At 40.2% G+C, this 24,054-nt stretch overlaps 1 protein-coding gene across 4 annotated transcripts; it reads left to right on the top strand.

The window, feature by feature from the left end:
- The first annotated feature begins 537 nt into the window (after positions 1-537).
- Positions 538-23,837, top strand: Znf239 (zinc finger protein 239). 4 transcript variants are annotated; one of them, XM_047554107.1, is made up of 5 exons: positions 538-618; positions 1,453-1,494; positions 3,828-3,895; positions 7,956-8,082; positions 19,168-23,837. In XM_047554107.1, the coding sequence occupies exon 5, from the start codon at positions 19,457-19,459 to the stop codon at positions 20,633-20,635; it is 1,179 nt and encodes a 392-aa protein (XP_047410063.1). In that variant the 5' UTR covers positions 538-618; positions 1,453-1,494; positions 3,828-3,895; positions 7,956-8,082; positions 19,168-19,456; the 3' UTR covers positions 20,636-23,837. The 4 variants fall into 4 exon arrangements, 3 of the variants coding, with proteins under 3 accessions (XP_047410063.1, XP_047410065.1, XP_047410066.1); XR_007108854.1 differs by having other exon boundaries at positions 544-618; positions 19,168-19,544; XM_047554110.1 differs by lacking the exon at positions 538-618 and adding an exon at positions 673-737.
- The last annotated feature ends 217 nt before the right edge of the window (positions 23,838-24,054 follow it).

The following is a 24,054-nucleotide window of genomic DNA, read 5'->3' as shown; positions in this document are numbered from 1 at the left end:
AAAATCAACCCACAACCACAAAAGCACCGCCCCATCAGGCTCTATTTTTTCCATAACACCTTTCCATATCACCTTGTATCATACTATGTCATTTATTTCTATTAAGAGATTGCTTGTTTCCGAACTAGAATTTAACAAGAATCACTGAAAGGGCAATGATTTGGGAGTAACATCTTGAACAGCTCCTGATATAAATGAACTTCGGAGATGAGACAGAAGATATCAAGTGGTAAGTATTAATTTCAGATTTTTTTAAGTAGGGAGAAAATTATGGTGGTATTTACGTCCTTCTCTCTCAGTAGTATTTTAACATAAAAAAATCATAACAGATATTCCTAAAATAATCCTTAGACATTTGTAATAAAAAGCCTGGCTGACAACTTTATCACCTTGCAAAGGGCGGTGAAAAGCAGCCCGCGGATTCTGCGGGGGAAAAAACCTACAGCAAGTAGCTCGGCGCCTCTTAAAACCGAGCCCCGTCGGCGGCGCCGGAAGTAGGCGCCGGAAGTGGGCTTCCCGGCGCGTGGCTTGCTGGTACTTGTAGTTGGGGGCCCACGGCTAGGGCACGGGTCAGTATGCGGATTACCGCGTTGTCAGGTGTGGGATACTACGCGGAAGGTGAGACAGACCTCGTGAAGATATCATGCCTTTGCCGCTGGCGGAGGCGTCGCGGGTCAGGATCGTGTATGCCCGAGGAGGTGCTGGGCCGCCAAAATCAGAAGCCCGGAGAGGAGGCCGTAGGAGAGCGCGCGACCCGCGGAGGGCAACCCGGGGCCGCACGTGTGTCTGGGCGCCGCGTTTCCGAGCAGTGGCGCTCCCTGGGCTGGGCCGCGGTTACACAGAGGCGAGGCCCCTACCACAGAGGAGGCCTGACCCCTGAGGGCCCTTTCTCTCGCGTGGCTAAGCCGTGGGGCTTTGTAGTTGGCCTTTTCCAAGCCAGTGAATATCCTTATTCCAAGGAGTTGTTCTGTGGGCATTAGGCAGTCGAGAAGTGCTCCCGACTGGGACCCAGGTTTCTCTGCTCTACAACACTACCCTCGCTGGGGTGCATCAGGAGCCCTGCACCCCAGTAATGAGTCATGCTGCAGAGAAAAAGGATGGAGTCTTGGGCATCCAAAATCCTATCTCGAGAGACGGTCTATATAACTTGAGAGCTCCTATTCCAACCCGAACTTTAGGGCAGAAATTGGAAAGTCTGAGGAAATAGACACAGCTTAGGGGATGCAGACGGCTGCAGAATTTGCTTACCCTCATGTGCTTTGAGACTTGACCTGTCTGATCCAAAACCCTGTGGAGAGGGGTAGAGGAAGGAAAGGGAGTGCGAGAGGAAGAATTAACTGAAAAGGAGTCGATAGCAAGAGCTGAGTAACTTTTTCCAGTGTTGGACTGGCTAGTCTGCGTCCTACAAGGTGGGCTTGGTTTTCATGGCTTTTTCTCTAACTGCCTTTCCAGGAATCTGCATTTCCCTGAGAGGAAGATATGACAAAGTTCCAGGTGAGTTGGAGTTTCTCCTAAAATACCTTCTTTCTTAAATTAAACGTAACTTTTTTTCTTGGGACAAAGAGAACATCTGCATGAGAGCCTGGCTAGTGTTAGATCCTGTGTCTGTACTGTATATTTCCTCTCTCTCTCTTTTTCTTGTCAAAGTTCAGTATGAGAAATATATATTCCTGAATATATTTTATACTGCCCTACCTCTATACAGTTGGTCCATTCTTCAGAGTACCTGGCTGTGCACTTCTACAGAACGACCGCAGAGCATCTTTGCCTGGTCCTTTAAGAGTCTTTTCCTGCCAGACATTTTACTCACATCCTGTTAGTCAATTTTCTGTTGCTGTGAGAAAATGCCTAATGTTATCAACTTATAAAGAAGAAATACTTATTTTGGCTTCCAGTTTCAGAGGTTTCAATCCATGGTTGCCTGACCATGTCACTGTTGACCTGTGACAGCACAGTACATTATGGTGGAAGAACAAGGCAGAGGAGTTATATTCACCTCATGACAGACAGGACACAAAGAGGTGCAGGGGCTGGGATTTCAGTATTCCCTCCAAGGGCATGCCCCAATGACCTAGCTTTGCTTCCACTAGGCCCCGCCTCCTAAAGGTTCCACTACGTTAGTGCTGCAGGCTGTTCTTTTAGCATATGAACCTTTCTTTGGGAGACACACAAGATCCAAACTATAGCATGTTGGAAGTCATTCAGAACTACATATGTCCAATCAAGTGCTAAATGGTCTCAGGAAAACAAATAGAACTATAAATTATGGTGCTTTTCTTCAAGGAGCTCACCTTCTTGATGAGCAGATTATGTGTACACAAAATTTATGCATATTAATGATGATCCCTTATCAACTGTGAAAGAATGAAAAACATTAGAACATTTGTTAAATGGCATCACAGTAGTAACAGAATCCTTCTACAAATGCCCCTCACCCAGCTTGTGCATCAGAATCATCGGTAGTGGTTTCCAAGAATTAAGGTTCTTATCCCTTCCCTCCAGACCTCCTGAAAGGAGACTCTCATTCCTTTGTTATCCCATTGATCTTTTTTTTTTAATATTTTTTTAGTTGTAGATGGACACAATATCTTTAATTTTTTTTAATGTGGTGCTGAGGATCGAACCCAGTGCCTCACATGTGTGAGGCAAGCACTCTACCACTGAGCTACAGCCCTAGCCCCTCCCATTGATCTTTATATATCTGAAGATTTATTGTGAAATAATAATAACTCTATATACTTGATGTTAGTAAGTATAGTAGGTAAGATGACTGTCTAACCAGATCATTTAGCTCTGGTTACTATGTTCCCTTCCACCAACCTGTCTACTAAATTGATATAGTAAATTTCAGTTTACCAAGTAACACTTTTTTTAAAAAAAATTGTCTTTGTGAAACCATGTGTAGATAGTTACCTAAAAATTGACAGAATCATAAGTGTTTGAGATGGAAAGGGTCAGCCAGCCTCCTCTGCCCTGGTGCTGGTATTTTATGGCTGTAGGGAACTGTGACTCAGAGGAAGCTGACGAGAAAGGCCTTGTCCTTTGTTGCAAAGAGCAGCAGAGCCAGAAATAAACCCCGTGTTTTCGAAATGCAAGTGTTCTTTATATCTAAATAGGTCATAATACCTGAAGTTATTTGAGTAAAATATTAGGCTGCATTTTTTTTTTTCCAATGAGACAGGCATCTCACTGTGTTGCCCAGTTGGCCTCAAATTCCTGGGTTCGAATGATCCTCCTCTCTTAGCCTGATACCATAGGCCCATATGACTATGTTGGGCTCAGACTGCATTTTAAGAAGAAAAAAAATTTTTTTTTGGTTTCCTTTTTTTTATTTTAAAGCATTCTTTTTTAAAAAAACCTTTTATTTATTTATTTATTTATTTATTTTTATTTGGTGCTAAGGATTGAATCCAGTGCTTCACATGTGCGAGGCACACACTCTACCACTGAACCGCAACCCCAGCCCCCAAGAATTGGTTCTTAACACCGCCATCAGCAAAAGCATCTTTTTGTGTCCTCAGGTTTATAGGATGAGACCATGAACCTTATAAAAATCTGTGAATATGGAGGATTGTAACCTCCCTCAAGGTACTGAGAGCATTGGAAAATATTTGAGAACATCAGGACAGGTTAATATGAACAAGACATTGTGATCAGTGTGTTTTCATCCCTTCTACCTGTGTCCTGATAATTATTCAATGCTGATGTAGTTAGGGACTGCTAGCATAGTAAATTTTGAGATTCTGGTATATGTTAAATAATAACTTTTTTAATTTAAAGGGAGGACTTTATTTTACTATATATCCTTACTATTTTCTATATTCCAGAAGTTGTCCTTGAGTGTGCTACAAAGCAGGAGTTCCAGTTTAACCCCTTCCTCCCTCTGCCACCTTGGGTAAGTCACTTCGTTATGAACCTTGGTTTTCTCATCTATTTTAAAAGGAACATGTTGGGTTTGATGATCTTCAGAGTCTCTTTATTTGTTGCATTCCATTAGTCATTTAAATTGAATGTGGCAAGGCATGGTGGAGCACACCTGTAATCTCAGCACCTTGGAGGCCAAGGCAGAAGGATTACAAATTCGGAGCCAGCTTCAGCAACTGAGCAAAGCCCGAAGCAACTTAGCAAGACCCTGTCTCAAAAAATAAAATGAACTGGGGATGTAACCCAGAGGTGAAGCAACCCTGGGTTCATTCCCCAGTACCAAAAAAATGTGAATTTATAAATTTCTATCATTTAGATTCCAAGTTGACTGTGTTAATTGCTGGGGATTTAAAGATTAGTTGAGTGTGACCTCTGTTCATAATCTTACATTCAACTTGGGAGACAGATTTAATAGCTATCTTAGAGTTATGTGAAAGATGCTATGAGGTCTCAAAGAAAGAAGCACCTGACTTCTATCCTCATGCTTCAGGGGCTTGCCGATTGTCCCAAGACAAAGGAGTTCCAAGATGGATGTGAGAAGTTCAAGTCAGGGTAGAAGAAATGTGGAAAGAACTAAGGTAGACTAGAACATGGTGGGTTTAGATGGCTCCAGGTAATCAGTGTGACTACTCCACTAATGAACTTCTGTATTACTGTGTCCTGCCCATTAGTAAATTGTTAGATACAGCAGGGAGGTATCTGGAAAGGAAGTGGAGAGCCATGGGATAACCTGTCTGTAGTAATGAGAAGTTTAACATTTGTCAGGTGAAAATAGGAAACTACTGGTCCCATGACTTTCCTTTTTGACAAGCCTTCAGGATATTGAGAACACTTTTCCACTCTAACCAGAAGTTCAGTCCTGGGGGGTAACTCATTAGCTCCACTGATATCAAGGAAGACTGTTTATTATTCAAATTCTTTCAGTCTCAACTCTGTCTTGCTATAAAGAGAACTCTATTTATTTTTCCCTTTTTCCTTCCCATTCCTCTCACTTAGTCCACTCTTGTACTATTTCTTATTCTGGAATTTTCAGCCTAGTACAGTTAATAATCCACCCACATATCCACCCACATTCCATTCTTGTTATGGATTTCCTTCTGCCACTTTATTTGCAAGATCTTAAAAAACTACTAACTCTGACTGAATTGAAAGATGATAAAACTTGTACTGTGAAAATTTGGTAAGGAGTTATTGTGGTCTAAGTCTTTTTTAAAAAGATGATGACCTTACTAAGACATTGGTAATGGAGGACAGAGAACACATTGGAAGGAAATTTAGAGGGTAGAACATACAAAACCTGAAGTGGTCTGAATATTGTTCAGGTAGAGGAGGCTTAAACAATCCAGATGACTGGTGAAAAGGGATAAAAAATGAAAGAAAAGGTAATTGATGAATTTGAATCTGAATAAAGAGGAAGGGATTCAATCTAGAATGCAAAAGAGAGATTAGCTTGAGCAGAAAGAAACCTTTCTAAAGTCTGGAAGAAAAGGTCTGGTTGCAATCCCCCTACTCCTCATCAACACCCCCCCCTCCCCCAACTCCGTGCTGGGGTTTGACTCCAGAGGCTTATGCAAAGCCCGGCAAACTCTCTCCCCCTGAGTTCTACCCCGACAAATTCATTTGCTTGGTATTCACTGGGCCCTACCTCACTAGAGGTTGTGGGTGATGGAGCAGGAAGGCAGCATTCTCCACTTCTACTTCTTTGTTCCACCTTTGCTCAGGCTTGTCTCGCCTAGTCTTTTAGGCAGAGTGGAGACTGTCATTGAAAGGAGAGCTTGGGAGAAAGCTTCTGCTCTCTGCATTTTTACCTTCTCCACTGTGACTAGTTGGGTAAGTCATATGTCTCCTGCATGGTAGGCCTGGCTGCCCTCAGTTTCTGAGGACGGAGTTAGGAGTGCCTCCTCAGCCTCAGGTAGAAGCTGTCTTGGCTAATCAAATTTATGAGGCAATGCTGCCTTCTAAAGAGTGTTGTGTACTTCCTGTTAATTGAGCTTTAAGTGTTAATTGAACTTTAGACTTCATTTGACTTGTTATTTTTAATATATTCTATCACTCTTCTGTTCAAAGTGTGGCTTCTAGACTGGTGCCAGCTATGGACCATGCAGGCATAAGTACAAAAGTGAGAGTAAATGTTTATTAAAAAACAAATACCTGGTCCTTTGTGGCAGATAGTTTGAGAAGTGTTGCTCCATCAGACAGAACCCTGGAGAGAAATAGACATCTGAAATTAACTGAATAAATATTTTTATTCCTTTTATGTGCCAGCCTGTTTGAGGCCTTAGGGATGCAGCAAAGAATGACAACCACTCTGTCCCAGAAAACTTACATCTTAGGGGAAGAGACAGTCAATAAGAAAGCCAATGAATAGATAATGAAGTAAGATAGAAGCAGAATGAAGAAGTTTAACTGGGAAAATGATAATTACTGGGTACTATTGTGGTTTAACTGATCAAGGAAATGGTTTTCTGAGGAGACAACAGGTGGGCTGAGACCTGAATGAAAAAGAACTGGGATGGAGGTGTGAACAAGAACATTTGGGATTGGGTGGCGGGGGGGCTAGTGCAAAGGCCTTGAGAATGACCAATGTGGTTCAGGGACCTGCAAGGTTGCTGGGGCCAAGTATAATCTTAAGAAAGAAGTGTTTAGGGCTGAGGTTGGGGAAGTGACAGGTACCAATACCACTGGTTACCGGTGACAAAAGTTGCCTTTCCCAGATGTGAGGATAAAACACTGAGGCAAGCGTAGAAAGCAAATTTTTTTTTAAAGAATAGTAACCAACTTCTCCTGGGAGGAAGAAGGGGCCATAGCCGGTATCCTGGTATCCAAAAAAATGGGAGCGTCCTGCCATTTTATACATTTTAGATTTTCTTTGTTCTCCTGTCCTCTTCCCCGCTTATCTTGCTCCTTCCTTTTCCTATCCTGCCTACATGACTAGACGAGTGACCTGACTAGTTGGGGGGGGGGGGGCGCTACTGGTGGGATGGCCAAAAGGTGAGAAGCAGATGGACTGAAGGTCCATTAACCCCTGGCAGGAAGGGAGCAGCAGCCCAGGAGGCATTAATTAACAACCCCACATCTGCTCAGGAGTGCTTCATTAACAACCTTTTGGGAGGAACAGTATAGGCAGGTAATCGTGGTAATGGGTAGAGAAAGGGCTCTGGAGGCATTAGCATTTCAGTCCCCCAGAGGCAGTCTCCAACTTCCCCCACCCAAAATCAACTTCCATCTTCTCAATCCCACTGATCACCTATCTGCACTGCCTGTCCTTAATTCTTACTTTAGTACTTAAGAACTGCAGAAGCTTCCAGGCCAAGATGAAGGGTTTGGATTTTACATGCTGTCCACTGAAAAACCTTGGGAGGTCTCATTTCTGACCTGGTTTGTGATTTTCAAAGATCATGCTAGCTGCTGTATGGGAAAGTTTTGTGTACAGGTTAGCGAAAGTGGAAACAGAGTAATCAAAAGGTTGATGCATATGGAAGAAGATGACCCCTGGGGTTGTAGCAAAAACAGTGCAGGATGGAGGGACTCCGGCAGCTACAGATTTCTAGAGTGAGTGGAGGTGAGAATTGGTGATGGATAAAATGGAAAGAAGAGTGAAGGAATCATACTATTCCTGATGATAGTTACTGTAATTTCATGAAATGAGGCAGAGATCTTTGGCTCATTGAAGTTTTAGAAATGCAAGGTCAGAGTGTCAGGTCAATCGTTGCTAATGTTGAGGTTGTTAGGACAATGGTGGGAATGGGATGAAAAACAACACAGCAATGACCAAGAGGTGATAGGGACAAGGAAATGGAATAGCTGATAGCTTGAGCTTGGATGGGTAGTTCTCAAGAGGGGAAGATTTCAATGGAAATAGCAGAGTAGCTGGAAAAGGAAAGATTTTCCAACAAAACTTGATTAGCTTGCTCAGATCCCTGGTCTGCAAACTTTTCAACTCTTCTGTTTCTAGTGCTACCAGTTTCACTCCTTCTAGGGCATTTGTGCAGTGGTTGTTGGTTGAGGAAGGGGTGTGCCTAATATTTTAGGAACCAGTAATATTCATGGATGTGTCTGTGGACTTCACTGAGGAAGAGTGCAATCACCTGGATCCTGCTTAGAGGAAGCTGTACAGAATTGTGATGGTGGAAAATTGCAGGAACTTCATCTCAGTGGGTAAGAACATATAAACCTGAACATGGCTTATTGGAGTCTTTGTTTCCTAATTCTTTTTTATACCAAAGGATATTTTCTAATTATCCCAAACAGCTGAAGGACTTTATTTAAGAATTGAAGAATAGTGACTTTACTGAATTGTTTTTAGAATGCAGACATGTTCCTTCCTCGTAAGCCAGGGCTTGGGACTGATTTGCTTTCCGCACAAACACCCAATACTTGCGTGTTTCTCACATGTGCTCCTTTAGTTGGAGCAAGATGAAGATCATCATATGATGGAGAATGAACTCCTAAGAACATCAGACATTGTGGCAAGTTGGAAACCCAGGTTAATCTGTCAAGAGGAATTCCTCTAGGCAGAGCTCTACTACTTAGCTACATCCCCACCCAAAAGAAAGAAGAGTTCCTCTGTAAATGTTCTGGAAGTCCAGTGAAGTTCTTTGGTCCGTGTAGGAAGCAGGGCTACCTGGGATACAACTTTCTTCATACTGTTCTACCTGGATCTGTTCCGTTTGCCTCCCTTCTGCCTCTTCAGAAGGTTGTAGTCTTTCCCTTTCATGTCGACCCTCTTATCCATGCTGTCATCTTTATCCACGTTTCCCCCAATTGGTTGGCCCAATCTTTGCTTGGACTTTATTTTCATCAAATATCTTCCTGCCTTGTGATACCTAGATTCCATTGTTTTCTTTTCCTATACATTCTGGGATTCATCTCATTCCCTTTCTGGAAGTGATTAATACTGTGGTAAGATTCTTTCATCCCCTGGAAACAGATAACAGTATTGTTGATGTACTTTTTTCTGGAAAACAGTTTGACTTCTTAAATTAAAGAGCTTTAAACGTAGCTGGGCTCAGTGGTACACATCTTTAATCCCAGCAGCCTGGAAGGCTGAGACAGGAGGATCGCTAGTTCAAAGCCAGCCTTAGCAAAAGCGAAGCATTAAGCAACTCAGTGAGAGCCTGTGTCTAAAATACAAAATACGGCTGGGGATGTGGCTCAGTGTTTGAGTGCCCCTGAGTTCAATCCCTGGTACCCCCCCCCCCAAAAAAAAAGAACTTTAAAAATTTTTGATTGAAGTAATCATTTTTAGATACCTATCCTAAGGAAATAATCACAACAACTGAAAATAGTGACGGGCAGCAGTCATTATAGCTATTTAAAGTAGTGAAAAAACTGGGCAAGGTGGCGCATGCCTATAATCCTAATGGTTTAAGAGGCTGAGGCAGGGTTACAAGTTTGAGACCAGCCCTCAGCAATTTAGTGAGGCCCTAACCAACTTAGTGAGACCCTGCCTTAAAATAAAAAGGACTGAGGATGTAACTTAGTCAGTGATAAAGTACCTCTGGGTTCAATCCCTGGTAACAAAAAATAAAGTAGTGAAAAAATTTGTTAATTACTAAATGTATCCAAGGGGATTAGTTAGATGAATTATTGGGAATCACAGAAAAGATAATGTAGCCATTTAGAAATATGTCATTAAAGAATTTTTAATTAGTTAGGAAGATGAATGGACACATACTAGATTAAGCCATGTGAAATTACCATTTTGTAGTCAAAAACAGACGCTGCAGAAATGACACAAAAGAAGCATACTGTCATGGTGGCTCTCACGTTTTCCTGCCTCATTCTATGGCAGGGACCTGGTTCTTCTTCTCTTGGTGACTGTGGTTCTTCATTCATTATTTTAGCTAAACCTAGAGAGGAGGTTGAAACATACTTCTGAGTGGTAAGAGTTATGCATTTTCATGTTCTTTGTATAAACCCCAAGCATATGCTTTATCCTTGCGCCAAAATTGCTCACTTGGAGCAATAAAGCAAAATTTCATGAGAAAGCTTTTTAATTTTTAATTTTGTTTTTGGTACTACAGATTGACCCCAGAGGTGCTTTACCACTGTACAACATCCCCAGTCTTTTTTTTTTTTTTTTTTTTTTTTTTTTTTTTTTTTGAGATAGGGTCTTGCTAAGTTGCTAACAGTCTCACTAAATTCCTGGGTCTGGCCTTCAACTTAAGATCCTCCCAACTCAGCCTCCCAAATACACACCTGTAGGTACATGCCACTGTGCTGGCTTGTTTGTCCCCTTGAGAGTTTTTCCTTTTTTTTTTTTTTTTTTTCTTTTTTTCTTATAGAGTATTTACTGTTATCAGTTAATGGGTTTTACAGTGTTTACCTTTTCTTGAAATTCTTTGCCTTGTATGAGGTCATACTCTTCTTATTTCCTCCAGCCTCCTTCATATTCCTTTTCTCTTCAGATTCACTTTTTTCTAAATCTGTAAATCCCAGAGGGCTATTTTGTTTTGTTGTGTTTTGATTTTGCAGTGTTGGAGATTGAACCCAGACCCCACAGATGCTAGGGTAAGTGCTCTATCACTAAGCCACACTCTCAACCTTTCTTTGGTTTTTAATCACTGGATATCCCATCATTGTATGTCAGTGTTTCACAACCATTTTTTTTTTAACCAGAAGACAAATTGAATTAAATTTCTGTCTGACAGAAATTAAGTACTAAAGAATAAGATAGGGACAAGTGGAATTGTTTCAGAGGGCCACAAACCAAGTGTAACTGTGTTAAGAACAAATTCTCATCCTTTTGGGGGTGATATTGCCCCAGTCAAGAATGCATGCTGTGTGTGTATATTTGTATAAAGAGCTAATATATATTTAAAAGACTTTAACTACCCTTTCTATTTTGATAGCCCTAATGTTTTTATTTTCCTATCCTCATATTAAACTGTACTCCCATGTGTTTTCTTGGCCATGGGATAGCTACACTTGAATATCCAGGGCTACTTCAAATTCAGCATGTTGAAAATTTTAGACTTTTCCTTCTTCCTATATTCCTACTTTCATTCTTCCAGTCCCCTAGTTTAGAAATAGGCCATTATTAAGTTTCTTTCTCTCCATCCTCAGTTTCTGCAAATTTCTCAATGTGTGTGTGTGTGTGTGTTTGTGCTTGCACTTGGAGGACTGCAGGAAAACAGACAGCTGGAAAGGAAGGTAAACTTGGGGCAGCAGAGAACAATGCTCTATAGACCAGGACACAAAAGACCTCAAAAGTCAGGCAGGGAGCTTAGTCTCCACACTAGCAACTGGGGTAATTCCAGCTTTTTATGGCAGATAAGTGACATTTAAGGGAGACAAGTCACTGGGCTTGACCCCACTGGCCTGTAATCCCAGCACCCCAGGAGAGTGAGGCAGAAGGATCACAAGTTCAAGGCCAGCCTCAGCAATTTAGCGAGGCCCTAAGCAACTTAGCGAGATCCTGTCTCAAAGTAAATAAAAATTGAAAGGGCTGGGTATGTGGTTCAGTCGTTGAGGACTCCTGCATTCAATCCTCGGTACCAAAAATAAATAAATACATAAATAAATAAGGGAGACAAGTCTATGTACAATACCTAAGGAGCTTGAAAAGTGAATTTAATAATATGACTAATTTTTACCATAATTCAAACATTAAGTGCACCTAAGCTCTGTGGAACTTAAGCGTGCTAACAGGAGGTAGGGAAGGACAGTGGGAGTATGGATAACAAGTACCCAAACACAGATAAAAATAATAACTTCTTGATTCTACAGAACAGTGATATACAATAGCCAGTTATATACTTTATGATATCCAGTTGTATATTTTACACAATAGCCAGTTGTAAACACAATATAATACTTTACACAGTAGCCAGTTGTATACTTTATGATAACTGGAAGAGAAGAGCTTGAAGTCTCCAAACACAAAACAATGATAAGGAGATGGAAACATAAATTACCTGTATTCTATCAATACATACTGTGTGTGTGTGTTGAAATATCATACCATACTGGGTATGATAGCATGCCTGTAATCCGAGCAACTCAGGAGGCTGAGGCAGGAGGATCAAGAGTAAGGCGCTAAGCCACTCAGTGAGACCCTGTCTCTAAATAAAATATAAATTGGGCTGGGGATGTGGCTCAGTGGTCAAATGCCCCTGAGTTCAATCCCTGGTACCCCCCCCCCAAAAAGAAATATTATACTGTACCCTGTAAATTTATACAATTAAAATAATTTTAAGTGCTAGGGATGTAACTCAGTGATAGGGCACTTGCATAGCATGTACAAGCACGGCCCTGGGTTTTATCCCTAACACTGTTAAAAAATATAATTTGGGGCTGGGGTCATGGCTCAGTGGTAGAACACTTCCTAGCACTTGAGAGGCCCTATGTTTGATCCTTAGCACCACATAAAAATAAACAAAGGTATCATGTCCATCTGCAACTAAAAAAATTTAGTGTCTTCATTCCAAACCGTATGCTTAAACAGCTGTTTCTTATCTCTCTTTTTAAAGAATAAATGCATTCACATGGTTAAAAAAAGAAGTTTGAAAAGGAACACATTGAAAAGTTTCTCTGTGTCCCTAACAACAGTCTACCCAGATTCTAGTCACTGGCTTTTACAAGCCACATAAGGTGATTAACCTTATATAATACCATTTCATAAATGCCTGGAAATCTAGAACGAGTGCATATATTTATGATTTTGATGGATAACTATTCAAATGTCCTTCATAATGAGTGATACCAGTTTATACTGAAGTATGATGAGTGATATCAGTTTGAAAAGTATGTCTTCAAACTTTGAGTTTGTGCTGTTATAAAAAGTGGGAAATAGTACCTCTGTATCATTTTAATTTATAGCATTGTGATATACTGCTTTTTCCCAGTTTATCAATATTTGATATTTTCTGTTGACTTCCTCATATCATAGATGAGAACATAACTTTTGGATCTTACCTCCCCCAGCATTATTACCTCCCAAGAATCTACTTTATTCTTTTTTTTTTTTTGTAATATTCATTTTATTGGTGTACTAAAAACTATTTTGCTCAAAATATATATAGTATAAGCTATTCAAATATAATCATAATATTTTATAAAATTTGCCTCAATAAAGGTGTAAGGGAATTTCCACGGAACCAGGCCGGACACGGGAAATCACATAAGGGAGTTTATTAAGCAAACAGAGTGTCTCCCTGCAGGCTAAGAGAGAAAATGAGAGGAAAAGAGAAAGGAAAAGAAAGGGCACATGCTAGAGAGAGTGGAAAGCCAGGAGGATAGAGAAAAGTGAGTAGGACAGAATGGAAAAGATGGCGGGGAAGCTACAGTAAAACAGTTGAATTCCGCCGGGCTAACAGGGGACCAATATCAGAGAAGGATACTTGCAAGCTGACTGATAAACCAATAGCTAGCTAGGATGTTCACAGATTGACAAGTGTTTGGGAGGCGGAGAAATGGCTGCACCTGATGGGTGGGGGAGCAGCTTTATACATTACATTCCCCCGTTTCTGTTTTTACAAGAAAATCTTTTGCTCTCCAGTTCTTTCTGAAGACTTCTCTCTCCTTCCTGCCTAAGTGACTGGGTCTGGTTTTGCAGGTGAGATGGAAGAAGTCCATTCTCCTTCAAGACTTCCAAAGGCAGATGGTTTTCATGGACTTCATTTCCTCGATTTGACTGATCCCCTCCCTATTTCTACACTAACTGCCTGACCCAATTCTGATTTCATTTACCCCTCTAATTCTAGGAACTCCTTTGCTGTAGGGAAAGGGGGTTGATGACCACTCTGGCTTCTTCAAGCTGAAAGGGGGCAGGATGGGGCAAACAGTTTGTAGTTCCCTTTTTAGAAATTGGGTCAATTGAGGGGTCCAAGGTAGAAGTCCGGTTGGGAAGAGCAGGTTGTAAAGGCATCTGGGGATAGGTGCTTCTTAAAGTGACCAGGTAGTTAACTTTGGGCCAGTCCAAGACAAAGGATGTTGCAGAATTGATTTTGTCTTCTTCCATTACATCCACAACAGTTCACATACCTGTTAGTTTTATTTTGTATTTTTTTTCATCCAAGTTATTTCATCTGGTTTTGGGCTGTTGTTGCAGAACATTTTCCAGGATAAAAAATGGTGATTTCATTTTCATTTCCTGATGCTCAAAAACCAGGCCTGCTCCCTGGGGATCTTCAGCACCCCTACAGCAGAGCAACTGGGGACTACAGAATGTATGAGTGAATCCTAGTGCCGAATGGCAGGAATGGCGGATGCAGGAGCTTTATTCTTTCAGTAATTAATGCTTACATTGCTTTTTACTTTGGACTTAAGGGTAATTGTAGGGTCAAGTAGTATATATATGATTATGATTCCTTTTTTTATACCTCTAGCTAATACTTGCTTCCCCTGCCCCCCACCACCAGTGCTAGGACTTGAACCCAGGGCCTTGCTCATGCTAGGCAGGCAGGCAGTGTGCCACTGAGCTATCCTCCTAGCCCTTATAAAAACTTTTGAGACAGGCCCTCACTAAGTTGCCCCAACTTGCCTCAAACTTGCAATGCCTCAGCCTCGCAAACTGCCAGAATTATTGATGTGCACTGTCTTGTGTGATTAATACTGCTTTTCAAAAATATATCCTATTTGGGGAGATTTTCATTCCATACTGCTATTGTAGAGTTTGGGTTAATTTTTTTTTATATGTTAACTGTTGATGCAACCTAATTATGTATTTTATTGACTTATTTGCTTACTGCTATTTCTTCTATCATATATCTTCTTTTCCTTAACTAAAAAATTGCATACAATCTATCTCTGAATGTTTCAGTAATTGTTTATCTGAAAAAGTTTTTTCCTTCCACTGAATCGATGTGTATAGAATTTTTTAAGATTTTTCTTTGTTGTCAATGAGCATTTATCTATATGTGGTGCTGAGAACCGAACCCAGTGCCTCACCCATGCTAAGAAAGCACTCTACCACTGAGCTATGACCCCAGCCCATAGAATTTTAATTTCACAATCACTTTTTCTCCAGAATTTGTTCAGTGTTCATATAATTCACATTTTTTGCACATGATCTGACTTCCCTATCTGGTTGCTTTTTTAGCATTTTCTGGGTTTTTTTTGTTTTGTTTTGTTTTGTTTTTGTTTTGTTTTATTTGTTTCCTATACTTGGGATTGAACCCAAGTGTATTCTATCACTGAACTACAACCCCAGACCTTTTTATTTATTTATTTTTAAAATTTTGAGACGGGGTCTCACTAAAGTTGCCTAGGCTAGTCTCAAACCTCTGATCCTCCCGCTTCAGCCTCCTGAGTTGCTGGGATTGCAAGCATGTGCCACCATGCCCAGCTTTTTGTTTGTTTGTTTGGGTTTGATTCATTGTTGTTGTTGTTGTTTTGGTTGGTCTTGTTTGTTTGTTTGTCTTGAAGTCCTGAGATTTTATAAGAGTGTTCTTAAGAACTGTAGGTCTTTTCAAATACCATTTTAGCTCAGACCCTGAATCTTGAGTTCTGAGGAGGAAATTTTTTTGTTATTTCTTTGATAATTTTCTCTGACTTTATTTTGCCATTACTATCCTCATAATACTACTAGGAAATGGGTCTTTTATCTTTCTTTTAGGAGAGTCCCTCATCTTCTAGCTTAGCCACGTTTTCTTTTTGCCATTCCCCCCATCTAGATTATAGGCCTTAAAATAAGATAGCCTGATGTTTATCTGTGAGACAGGTACTTAAGCTTTTTCAGACTGTTTCTTCATGTGCAAAATAAGTGTCCTACTAATTCTTGTAACAAAATTATGCAGCCAATGCTTGAGTGCTTTAGTCAGGTACAGTATTACTTATGATTAATCATTTTTAGAATTATGATTTATTTTTCATAGCAGTATGTTTACATTTTATTATTCATTTGTGTTTAAATGTGATATCCTCTGTTTTCTCTGGGATTTTAATTATGTACCTTTAAAATCCTATTTCCTCTGTTCGCTGTTTCTTGAGTTTATGCCTCTTGGTAGTTTTTTTTAGCCTGTTTATGTTTTTTAATTGTCTTTTTATGTATTTTTTCAAAAGTCTGGTGCTCCCAGTATGATGCTGTACTGAGTGCATCCTCAGCCAATGCTCTACCACTCTGGCACATGTGTGTTCTACTTTAGGGAACCTCTGCTGATTGGGCTTGGGAGGAATCTAATGAAAATGCAGATGTGGGTGGTATAGGCCACTTTTTAAGAGTACCTCTTTGTTCCAGTAAGCTACTTGGGGCAAGTCCTGCTTCTCCAGCTCTGGGATATCTGCTTTGTCAGAAAGTTTACTTCAGAGGTTAGCATAAGGATTTATCCTGGGCATATATGAAGTCAGTTACTACTTTTTGTACCTTAATCAGTCCTGTCATTGTGTAGATTCAACGCTAACAACCTCTGCTTCTCTCTTCAGCCAAGTAATACTTCTGTTTTGTTCTTGAGACTTTATATGGGGTCACTGCTGTTAGCCACCAAAATTTCGGGTTTTGTGGGCAAGAGGAGAGTTGGGAGAGTGGTGCTACTAATGGCAACAACTGCCCAGCCATTTGGAATGCCTAACTTGAATTAATAAGCCTACCTTGCTTTGTATTGTTGATTCTGAGTCTGGTTTTGAATTTCTAGGACTTCTTAAGAAACTCTTACCACCAAATCCTTCTCCTATACATGATTTGAGCCGTGTACTTTTTTTCTCTAATTTCTTCATCATTCCTAATCTCTCTGTTCTTTATCATCTAGGAGTTCCTCAGCCTTTCTATTCTATAGCAGTCTTCCTCTTTTTTTCAAGACCATTAAGGATTTCTTTTTGCCATTTTATTGTAATAATAATATATTTATACTAAGTGGTTTTTTTTTTTTTTTGCGGTGCTGGGGATTGAACCCAGGGCCTTGTGTTTGTGAGGCACACACTCTACCAACTGAGCTATATCCCCAGCCCTATACTAAGTGTTTTAACCAACATTCATACAAGTAATTAAACTCTATTCCAAGCACAATTCTCAGGATTCTAGACCCATGTAGCCTCTAATGCTGAACAGTGCTGTAAAAACATTCCACCAGCACCACAAATTAAACAAGTCAAATTTTGAGTTTGTTATTTGTCCTCCTTCCCTACTCCTACCTTTTTCCCTTTCACTTCCTATCCTTTATATAGCACCCAAACACCACTCAGCCAGGGAACCCAGGGAGCATGCTTAGTGTCTCTTTCCCCTAGGCTTCTAGGTTTAGTTTTTTATTATCTGATTTAGAATGAATTTCTCCCTGTCTCTCCACAATATCACCCTGACCATTTTTCTTATGAATTGCTATAGCAGCTATCTCTCTACCCAAAGTTTTGCTTTCCAGTGGTGTTTGTAATCACAGTTATTTCACCCTGAATTTAAATCCTTTAATAGGTTTCAATCAATGCACGGTTTGGCCAGAAGACCTCAGTGTCAGACATCAAGCTCTTTGCTCTGCCTCCTGCTTTGTGTGTGTGTGTGTGTGTGTGTGTGTGTGAGAGAGAGAGAGAGAGAGAGAGAGAGAGAGAGAGAGAGAGAGAGAGAGAGAAGGAAAGAGATAGAAGGAGAGAGGGAAAAAAAAGATTGGGGATGGAGCTCTGGGACCTTGTTTGCCCTAAGCATGTGCTCCTCCACTGAACTACCACTGTTACCTTTCTTTTTATCTACTTCATAGTAAACTACTTTTAGTTTTTCTAAACACATATTTTCTCTCCACATTTCAGTTTGTTTGGTTGGTTGGCTTTGTTTTTGGTACTGAAGATTAAAGCCAGGTGCTTAACCACCTAGCAACATCCTTGCTCTTTTTAAATTTTGAGACAGGGTCTTTTTTTAATTTTTTATTTGTTCTTTTTAGTTATACATCACAGTAGAGTATATTTTTACTTATCATACATACATAGAATATAACTTCCCATTTTTGTGGTTGTACATGATGTGGAGTTACTAGTCATGTATTTGTATATGAACATAGGAAAGTTATGTCCGATTAATTCTGTCTTTCCCATTCCCCTCTCTCTTCCCTCTCCTCCAGCCCACCCCCCGTCTAATCCAGTGAACCTCCACTCCTCCATCCTCATCCCCCCACCCTCACCTATTGTGAGTCAGCATCCACATATTGGAGAGAACATTTGACCTTTGGTTTTTGGGGATTGGCTTATTTCACTTAGCATGATAGTCTCCAGTTCCATCCATGTAGCAGCAAATGCCATAATTTCATTCTTCTTTATGGCTGAGTAATATTCCATTGTACCATATTTTCTTTATCCATTTATCTGTTGAAGAGTACCTAGATTGGTGCCATAGTTAAGCTATAGTGAGTTGAGCTGCTATAAACATTGATGTGGCTGCCTCAATGTAGTATGCTAATTGTAAGTCCTTTGAGTAAATACTGAGGAGTAGGATAACTAGGTCAAATGGTGGTTCCATTCCAGGTTTTCTGAGGAATCTCCATACTGCTTTCCAGAGTGGTTACACCAATTTGCAGTCCCACCAGCAACATATGAGTGTACCTTTTTACCCACATCCTCACCAACATTTATTGTTGCTTACATTCTTGATAATTGCCATTCTAACTGGAGTGAGACAAAATCTCAGTGTAGTTTTAATTTGCATTTCTCTAATTGCTAGAGATGTTGAACATTTTTTCATATATCTGTTGATTGCTTATAGATCTTCTTCTGTGAAGTATTGAGACAGGGTCTTGCTAAGTTGCCTAGGACCTCATCCTCCTGAGCCACTGGGAACATTTCACTTTTTTTCCCCTTTGGCCATCATATTCTCTCAGAAATCTTTCCAAGGCCCCAGGGTTTGAGTCGATTTCCCCTACTTTGTACTTCTGTGACCAGTTGAGTATGTATTATATTATATATACATCTGTACTACTTACCTTGGTATTATTGTTGTTAATATATTTGTCTTTCATCCCAGGAAGCTCTAACTTGCTAAGCAGAAAGATTTCTATTTTCTTTCTTGTATCCCCAACACCTATGAAAATTAGAGTACCAATAAAATAGAAATTTGTTAAAAACAAAATGTACAATAAAATGAAATGTTATTTGTGGGAAGGAAGGGTGTAGGATTCAGTAACCTCTTCAGAATTATTGACCTTGTTTTTAGAGAGGAAATGTCTGTCTTCTGAACTCAAGTCTCTCCTGACATTAACCCAAGGGCATGACTAGAAAGACAAGCTGAACTTTCTCGTAGTTACCAAGTGTTTAGGCCTTAGTTACTCCTGTTCTGAAATCTTGAAATTTACCTTTGGGTATTATCACTAAATTCTTCTTGTTCCCTAGGAGACCTGAATGAAAGTTCTGTGGAAAATCAAGAGAAAGAACTTCAGGATCTGTTATGGAATCTACTGGCAATTTTGGGAGAGTTGACGGTTCAATACCTGGAATCTGGATTATATTGTAACTCCTTAAGGGGAAGTATACTGGGATCCTGAGGTGTTTCCCTATGTCAAAAGTGGAGAGAAGCATCTTGTCATAGTTCCAGAAACAGGAACAGTGTCGTTACTCTTCAGAGTGATGATTCAAGAACATTGCAAGTGAAATATATTTGTCTTTGAAAGTCCTAAGCCAAATGGCCACACAAGACTCCCCTATGAAATTCTTTAAGAATGAACTTCAGGATCCTCAGGAGAGCAGAAGTCTTTTTGTAACTGAAGAAAGCACTGAGAGAAAAGTGATAAGAGGGGAAAATCTTCCTATGAAACATTGTTCAGAAAACCTTCAAGTTAAACTTGTGTCTGATCTAACAGAACTGGAGTCACCATTGTTTGGTCATGAGGTAAATTGCCAGAGTAACCAGTTGGGGGGCTCTTTGGATCCCTTTGACTATAACTGTAAAGATATTTATAGATGGAAATCAAAGTTGGTCAGATGTAGTCATCAGAGAGCTCACACAGAGGAGCAACCCTGTAACCATAATGACTGTGGGAAAACACCAAATACCAGCCCAGATGCTCATCCCTCTGAAAAAATCCACACTACAGAGAAACATTGCAAATGTGGTGGGTGTGGCAAGGACTTGAATCAGAACTCAGAACTACCACTTCATCAAAGAGACCACACAGAAGAAAAACCCTACAAATGTGAGCAGTGTGGGAAGGGCTTCACCAGGAGCTCAAGTCTGCTGATCCATCAGGCAGTCCACACGGATGAGAAACCTTATAAGTGTGACAAGTGTGGGAAAGGCTTCACCAGGAGCTCGAGTCTGCTGATCCATCATGCAGTCCATACAGGCGAGAAACCTTATAAATGTGACAAGTGTGGGAAGGGCTTCAGTCAGAGCTCCAAACTGCATATCCACCAGCGAGTCCATACTGGGGAGAAACCCTATGAGTGTGGGGAGTGTGGTATGAGCTTCAGTCAGCGCTCAAACCTGCACATCCACCAGCGAGTCCACACAGGAGAGAGGCCCTACAAATGTGGAGAATGTGGGAAGGGGTTCAGCCAGAGCTCAAACCTTCACATTCACCGGTGCATCCACACAGGAGAGAAGCCTTACCAGTGTTATGAGTGTGGAAAGGGCTTCAGCCAAAGCTCGGACCTTCGCATCCATCTCAGGGTCCACACTGGAGAGAAGCCCTACCACTGTGGCAAGTGTGGGAAGGGATTTAGCCAGAGTTCCAAACTCCTCATCCACCAGAGAGTGCATACTGGAGAGAAGCCCTATGAGTGCAGCAAATGTGGAAAGGGCTTCAGCCAGAGCTCCAACCTTCACATCCACCAGCGGGTTCACAGGAAGGATCCCCTTTAAGTGACATGAACTTTTTCAGGTCTTGTACTATAAAGACTTAAATATTTTTAGTATAACTCTTACTGTATCTCATGAAGGAGATAGATAGCAAGGTTATTCAGATATGTTCTCTTGCTGAAAAATCATTCATCCGTTTAAAGTATTTTAAGTATCAAGCACTTTCTTATGCTATACAATGAGTGGATTATTGTTCTAGTTGATGATACAGTGAAACCATCTGTACTTTGCAATTTAACCAGTGTTAAAACTGTATATCCTATCCAGCATTTTTAACTGCAAGAACTTTATGTTTATCCAAGGAGGGCATATTTTCCTTTGTTCACATTCTATTGAGAAATTGGGATTCTTGTTTCTCTTCAAATTATGTGCCTTACTTTTTCATATTTCCTTTAGGTTCTAGGTAACCCTCTCTAAAATTCAAAATGACAAGAACAGGGATTCAGGTTACTAATGGAAATGCAAAACAGTATGACCCTTTGGAAAACAATTTGACTGTTCCTATAAAGTGAGACAAACTTATCACATTGCATGGCAATTCCATTTCTAGGAGTTTATTTAAGAGTAGTGAAAATTATGTTCACCCATAGCCTTTACATGAAAGTTCATAGCAAGTTTATAACAGGCATAATAGAATGAAGACAACCTAAGTGTCCATCAGTAGGTGAAAAAGTAAAACAAACCAGAGATCCATATAACAATACTTTTTTCACAATAAAAAGAAACTGCTGAGAAAACAACAGGGATGAACTACAAAAGCATTGTGCCAAGTGAAAGAATTCAGGCTCAAAATACTGCATAATGTATAGAAAATTCTAGAAAAGGCAAATCTGTAATGAGAGGAAGCAGTTTAGTGGTTGTTAGTGGGGTGAGAAGTAACTGAAGTGGCATAGGGATGGAAATTTTCTGTAACTGATCAGTCAATTGAGATAACTCACTACCTTCAGACCAGCCTGAGGGATGGAAACTTTCTATCTCAGATGTGACTACATGACTATATTCATTGAATTGCTCACATAAATGGGTGGATTTTATTGTATATAAATTGTACCTTGATAAAACTAATGAACATACACACACCAGTTCCCATCACCTTGAAATCAAAACACTTGTTTTACAGTCTCTTCTTAGGCAGTTTGTTCTACTGTTGAAAACTAGAGTTTTAAGCTCTGTTGTTAGATACTAACCATGGGTTTCTCTGATCTCAGGTAAAAATTCTCCCCACGTAATTTTTGTTCAGGTTTTGTTGGGTCACCAACTGATCTCTGATTTCCTGAGAACACTGTGGCTCATTTACATGAATTTTCTTCCCATAGGTCTGAGCCAGCATGATTGTCAGGATTTCAAAAGAATCAGAATCTTAATTTGTAAAAGTCCTTTAGTCCTTTTCTTCTTTTTTTTTTTTAATATTTTTTAGTTGTAGATGAAACAATACCTTTATTGTATTTATTTATTTTTATGTGGTGCTGAGGATTGAACCCAGTGCCTCACATGTGCTAGGCAAGTAAGTGCTCTACCACTGAGCTATAACCTCAGCCCAGTTCTTTTCTTCTTGAAAATTTACCACTTGCTCCTCATTTTGGGCAATCTGAACAGATAATCCTCTCCCCTCTACAGAGAAAAGATTCTGTTGCAGGATTCTTTTTTCTTTTTATGTTTTTTTAGTTGTCAGTGGAACTTTATTTTATTTATATTTGGTGCTGAGAATTGAACCCAGGGCCTCACACATGCTAAGCAAGTGCTCTGCCACTGAACCACAACCCCAGCCCTGCAGGACTCTTAAGCTTTTTCTGGAAGCCCTAACTCACAGTATCAGTTTATGTTGCTAATAACCATACTACAAATTGGGTTATAAAGAAAAGAGGTTTACTTTGACTCATGTTTCTGGTCCAAGGTCTAGAGACTATATCTAGTGATGGTGTTCTTAATGGCAGCAGAGAGCATCACATGGCAAATATGCATGTGTTATTGTGTCTTCTTTTCTCTCTCCCTTTTATAAACCCACCAGTCTTCAATTATGGGGTTCTACCCTAATGATCTTATCTAAATCCTAATCAATTCTCAAAGGCCCGACTACTAATCACCATAGTTGGATTAAATTTCTACTATTAGTACTTCACATGGGGGTTTTTAGAAGGGACAAGCCATTTCAAACCATACCACACAGATGAAATTAAGCACCCATCTTTCTTAGACACGCTAGCCAGAGAGATTTTTATGAGAACTATCCAATTTGTCTTCATTATCGTTTTATCTTTTTACTGTAGAAAGTCTCAAACAGTAGAAACTAGAAAAAATAATAAAGTTGTTCCAGTCCCTGCCATTTTAATATCCCAAATTTGACTCCACCTCTACCAGCACCGCCCTGGTTAAGCCAGTCTCATTGCTCATCTGCCTTTGCTACAGTCATCTCTCAATTCCAATTTGTTCCCTTGAGACTAATCACAAAAGAAACCAGAGTTACCTTTTAAAAATCAAATATGAACAAAACTTCAAAACCCCTCTAATGACTTCATGACAAAGTAGAATCCAAGTTCTGCAGTATTTGTTCTGGATCCTTCTCCCTAACCTCATCTTCAGACACACTATCATTCTTTTCACTTCAACCACACTAGCCTCGCTCAAAATGTGAGAACAAATCCTACACAGTAACAGGCCTCTATTATTAAGGGGAAGGAGGAAATAAAAGAGAGAGGGTTCCAAGGAAGCAAGAAGGGGTTGGGGAGGTAGCTCAGTCGGTAGAGTGCTTGCCTTGTAAGCACAAGGCCCTGGGTTCAATCCCCAGCACCCAAAAAAATAAATAAATAAATAACCACCAAGGAAGCAAGAAGATGAGAGCATCTACGGGAGAGGATCAACAGTATTGAATCCTGCAGACAGCAGAAGGGAGAGCTTGTTAGATTGTGGAGTAGGGGTTCAGATGGGGAGGAGGAAGAGGCATGCATTGTCATGTGAGGTGAAAAACCTTACTGTGCTTCTCAGTCCCATCTCTTCCTCCCAGGATTTATCTAAACACTCTCTAAGCAGAAATGTCAGTGTTCCTCCTTTCTATTCCTTACATGTTACAGAGATAGCAGAACTGGTAGAAAGTAGAACTGAGATCCAAGGAAATGGGATCTCACCCTAGAATCAAACTGTGAAGACTTTTTAGTGTTACTGTGCCTGGACTCTTGGATGTCAGTTCCTCCCCCACTTTTTTTTTTTTTTTTTTGTACCAAGGATTGAACCCAAGCATACTTAACCACTGGGCCACATCCCCCAGCCCTTTTAATTTTTTTTTTTTTACTTTGAGGTAGGGTCTTGCTGAGTTGCTTAAGGCCTTGCTAAATTGCTGAGATGGCCTGAAATTTGACTATCCTCCTGCCTTGGCCTCCTGAGTCACTGGGATTATAGATGTGCACCACTACACTTGGCATTCCTTA

Source organism: Sciurus carolinensis, chromosome 5 (genome assembly GCF_902686445.1).
Source record: "Sciurus carolinensis chromosome 5, mSciCar1.2, whole genome shotgun sequence".
In the NCBI taxonomy this organism is placed as follows: Eukaryota; Metazoa; Chordata; class Mammalia; order Rodentia; family Sciuridae; genus Sciurus; species Sciurus carolinensis.
The sequence above is the reverse complement of the archived record's forward strand: the minus strand, read 5'-3'. Positions and strand labels throughout refer to the sequence as shown.

What these genes read in the sequence shown, in the direction of transcription:
- Znf239 (XM_047554109.1), top strand. Translation starts at nt 19,457, where the DNA reads ATGGCCACACAAGACTCCCCTATGAAATTCTTTAAGAATGAACTTCAG.